The sequence below is a fragment of the Diaphorina citri genome, unplaced genomic scaffold, assembly GCF_000475195.1.
Source record: "Diaphorina citri unplaced genomic scaffold, Diaci psyllid genome assembly version 1.1 scaffold8359, whole genome shotgun sequence".
NCBI classification, from domain to species: Eukaryota; Metazoa; Arthropoda; class Insecta; order Hemiptera; family Psyllidae; genus Diaphorina; species Diaphorina citri.
In genome coordinates, this window is record NW_007385735.1 from 6353 (window position 1) to 11211 (window position 4859).

Genomic DNA, 4859 nt, shown 5'->3' on the forward strand with positions numbered 1-4859 from the left:
CGGATCCTGGACCCTCACGGTTCACAAAACGTTTCTCTATAACTTCCCTTTACAATTAACAATTCCATATTTAGCAAAACAGCACGGCTAAACAAGACAACAAAGACCATTAAAACCCCATGAATACACTATTACACAATTTCCATTGAAATCATCGTTTTCTGTTCTGTATAACCTACATTGTCTTCTACCACATACAACCTGCCTATCTCTACTATCCTCCTCTACCTCATATCATCCTTAAACCATCCAATTTATGTTATATCTACCACTATACCGACTAATTCTTTATCTTAACGCCATTCTCGCTCGTCCATCTACACTTCTCCTCCATCACATCCTCCTATTCCTCCATACCTCACTACCTCATTCCTTTATACTGTACTTGTTCAATTCACACCCTCCGTGAAGCAGCCATTCATGCATTCATCCAGTTCACAGAACTCGATTGATATGTAAGCATCACAGTAAGGATAAGGTTACAACTACACAATGTTCATCTAGTACGTACTTTGCCACTATGCTTGCATTCATCGCCTCTTTTCCAGAAAGGTCTGAATGCACCATCACCGAAGTTAAGCAACGTTGGCGCCGTGGTTGGTATACGAAACGGCGACTGACCGTCTGGGTGACACGTGCTGCTGGGTAGGGTGACAGGTGCACTCGATTATAGATGGACGGTAACAAATATGAAGATCATTCCCTTGAAAACTAAACCTGTTAGTAGATACATACGTACATACATGATAACAATAGATAGGGCGTTTTCATCGATCCGATGTTGCCGCAGTTGTCCCAATTGGTCCCAGGCCATCAGTTGCCTCCTCATGTGACTACATACGTACGTACGGACAATGGGCTAAAATCACTTTTTTGACATCAGGGGATCCCAAAACGGGATATTTTCCAAACGCATTTCCCGATTTTGAAAATTTGGACCGATTGCAATACTTGTTCATTACTAGTTACTGTATAAGTCCGCTAATACGTGCAGTATAGAAAGAAAAAAAAAAAAAATACTCCATCTTCTTCCTCTTTTGCCTCCACTTTCTCCTCTTATATTTTAGTTCTCATTTTTCTTCATCCTTGCTTCCGCACCTTCTTCCTTCTCTTTCTCATCCTCTCCATTTTCTTCTCTCTTCCTCTTCCTCAATAACTTATTATTTTAAGCCCTCATGTTAACTATAATTATATGAATTTAGACCTAATCGCGGGCTCTGAGAGCCCGCCACCGCGTCTCAGAGGTCTTTCCAAATTCTTGTGGTTTGTATAACTCTAAGGATCTAGGTAATTCTAGGTAGTTCATCCGCTACCTTTGCTTTGAATCGTGCGTGATATACCATTCTCTGACGGATGACTAACACAAAACCCATCATAACACATCAGTTGTCTGTCTAACCCGCCGAACACCGCATAAACACCACTCTCAAACGGGGATATGTTACCAGTGTAGTGGTGTGAAAGTCGAAGAAAAAAATAACCTTCAATTTTAGACAGCTTCGGTTCCAGAGCTTTGTGGTTCGAGTCCAAGTCAAAACATAAAATTTTGGCACAGAGGATTAAGTGGAGATCGATTTACGTAGGTGCAAACTTGTGTCTTTAATTTACAAAGTTTCTAGTTCTATTGTTTCTTGCTTAGATTGCACGCGAAGATCCAGCTTTTTTGTCTTAAGTACTGTGTTTATAAGATACATATTCGTCAGCTCCCATGGCGTAGTGGTCACTGCGTGGTCACTGCGCTCGCCTTGCACGCGGGAGACCCGGGTTCGATTCCCGGCGGGGTCAAGAAATTTGTATCATGCAAATGATTGATTCCGTGACTGGCTGTTGCGGGGCCCATTCAGCTTCGTGAGGAAAATGAGTAGCTATGACAGATAAATGCGCATAGCGACCGGTGCCAGCATGGTAGGTAAACATTGGATGTTAGGATTATTGAGATATTGGGAAAATCCTGCAATGCTGCAGTGGGCACCAAATTTGTGACATAATAACACAAAGAAACTGCATTTACATACATTTAAGATACATATTCTTATTATAAGCATGGGGTCTTAGTATGGGGGGTCGTGCAGTCAATAATGGTTGGGACTACGGACTGGGTTCTGGCCTTCTTGGGTTTGATTCCCGGACTGGGTGGACTGTTTGGCTGAGACTCTGTAATCAGCCGGGGGGGTCTGCCTGATCTGGGGGTTGAACTTGAGTCTGGTTTCGGCTTGGTTCGTGGCCCCAACCATTAAGTAACTATATCTAGGTAGGCACTCCCTTACTGATATTATTGTATTTATTACTATTGTAATATTGTACCTACCTACTGTTAAATAATATAAATAAAATAAAGCACTAATAATACTAATACTAATAATAAGACCCCACCGGGAATCGAAGCCAGTACCTCCGGCGTGCAAGCCTAGAGTGATTTCCACTCGAGGTTACTTAACTCCTTCCTATTGACATACAAACTGCCCGGCACACCTAACCCAACTAGACCCCCACATCAGTATTAACCAACCCCGTGGCAGCAGCCACCTTCCTGGACCTGGAATATGAGTGACCGAACGTTGTCATTGACGTTAACAACAACAACAACAACAACAACAACAACAACAACAACAACAACAACAACAACAACAACAACAACAACAACAACAACTACAACAACAACAACAACAACAACAACAACAACAACAACAACAACAACAACAACAACAACAACAACAACAACAACAAGACAACAATACCAACACCAACACCACCACCAACAACAACAACAACAAAAACAACAACAACAACAACAACAACAACAACAACAACAACAACAACAACAACAACAACAACAACAACAACAACAACAACTACAACAACAACAACAACAACAACAACAACAACAACAACAACAACAACAACAACAACAACAACAACAACAACAACAATTGACACAAAGACATACTATTACACCACTGACGTATGCCACAACTCACCTGTTATGTTATACAATATGAAGAACCTTATTTATTATTCAAAAGCTCAAAACGTTTAATTCTACCTAGCGGGGAATTTCAACACTTTTTGAATACCTCCTGTTCATACAGAAAGTAACCGAAAAGAATATTAGTGAGGGTCTTATTTCGAACTGGATGGATTGCAAAGTAGGTTTTAAAGATGGGTGTTTCATTGCTACATTAGACGAAACAACTGCTACATTCGACGCCTATGGTCTGTGATGTTCAAAATTCATCTCAAAAACACCGCCATCACCCCATCAACTTAAATATAGATAAATAGGGTAAGTGTACCATATATTCGCCTACCTAAAAAACGTACCATTTATTGGCCCACCTGCCCACATTTATTTTTCTAATTTTTGTTTTTATGACTACAATTTTGAAATACCACTGGTTCGATAGCAGTCTTTAAGCCCTTTCTTTTGATGAAATTGGATCTTGAAAAAGTTCGTCCAGTTCAGACTTATGTGGCGTATGGTACAGGTGGGCCAATAAATGGTACGTTTTTTAGCTGGGCGAATAAATGGTACACTTACCCTACATCTCCCGTTGATTTCCAACAATGACTCAATATTTTAAATTTAAAGGGGAAAAAAAAAAAAAAAAAAAAAAAAAAAACAATAATAAAGCTGTATTTTATCATTGTATCTTTCTTCCACCACCAAGGAGATATGTCCACCCTTCCACCACCAAGTAATCCACCAAGGAGATATGAATTTTCAACGTAACACCCCTGGCTGCCAAAGCTTGTCACATTGTGTTTACCCACAGAAACACATGTATTAAAACACCCACCCCCTTTAACATGAGACAGACTCTTTCATTCTTAGATTTTTTTCTTTCTTACAGAGAAGCAAAATCTCACTCAGAGGCCTTCTTTCACATAACCATTGAAAATACTTAAGTGGACCGTGGCAGCAAGTGTGGTGACATGATTACATCCAACAAGGAATCTCCTTGGTGGAACAAAAAGTACTATGATAAAATAAAGGTTGATTCCCTTACCTGAGCTGTCATTAGATTCTTTTCGTTTCTTGCTCGTGCTGTCCTTGCTATTTTCCTCGGAGCTTTCCACACTCGATAGTGATTTTTTTGTTGTGACTTTTTCCTTCTCCTTCTTTTTGGCCTCCTTGTTTTTCCGATTCTCTTCAAACTCTTTGATCATGTCCGGGCAGGTGAGATTTTCTTCCGGCTCCCATGTGTTTTCATCACTAAAGGGGGGGAAAATGTAAAATTGGACAGAAATATTGCATCACTGATTAGTTTTTTTTTTTTTTTTTTTTTTTTTCAAAAACTTTGAAAGAGGAAACTGTAACTATCAAGGTCTTCTCGTCCCGAAAGCGATGAGAGAAGGAAGAACATAAACTGGTTTATCTTAAAAAAAAAAAGACATGATAGGAGAGAGCCAGTCGTTCCGAGAACGAACCTTATCGGATTAATAAAAATACATTGATTATTTAAACTCAATATTGAAGGGTATTTGAGTGAAATTTTAAGTGTATGGCCGCCATACACGCCCAACATGGACGCTACACCACTGTCGGATTTGGATAAAATCCGCCCAAGCGGGGATCGAACCCGCGAACTAGCGCTCTGTATTTTCTAGTTTTATCTTTTGACTTCTATAGGTTTGACTTATATAGGATTAATTATACAATAAGAAAGGCAATGTGTAATGTGATAGAGTTAAATAGAGGACCTTGACTCTTATCATGAATTTGATGTGGGTTGCCTGAGTTGCCTAGTTTGTGGCATCTTATAGGAATCTGATCTACATTGGTAACAGGAGAATCTCTAACTCAGAAGTTATATTGTTTCTAGGAGTGATAACAGTGTTAGGTACATGATAACAGAAAA

At 39.7% G+C, this 4859-nt stretch overlaps 1 protein-coding gene across 1 annotated transcript in view; it reads right to left on the reverse strand.

Moving 5' to 3' along the window:
* Nucleotides 1-4213, reverse strand: part of LOC103522410 (chromobox protein homolog 1) — a gene marked incomplete at its 5' end in the record, with an annotated part of 10175 nt that extends 5962 nt beyond the window's left edge. Inside the window, 1 exon segment of the mRNA XM_017449019.2 lies at nt 4008-4213. Coding sequence (XP_017304508.2) covers nt 4008-4213 — 206 coding nt within the window.
* Between the last annotated feature and the right edge of the window lie 646 nt (nt 4214-4859).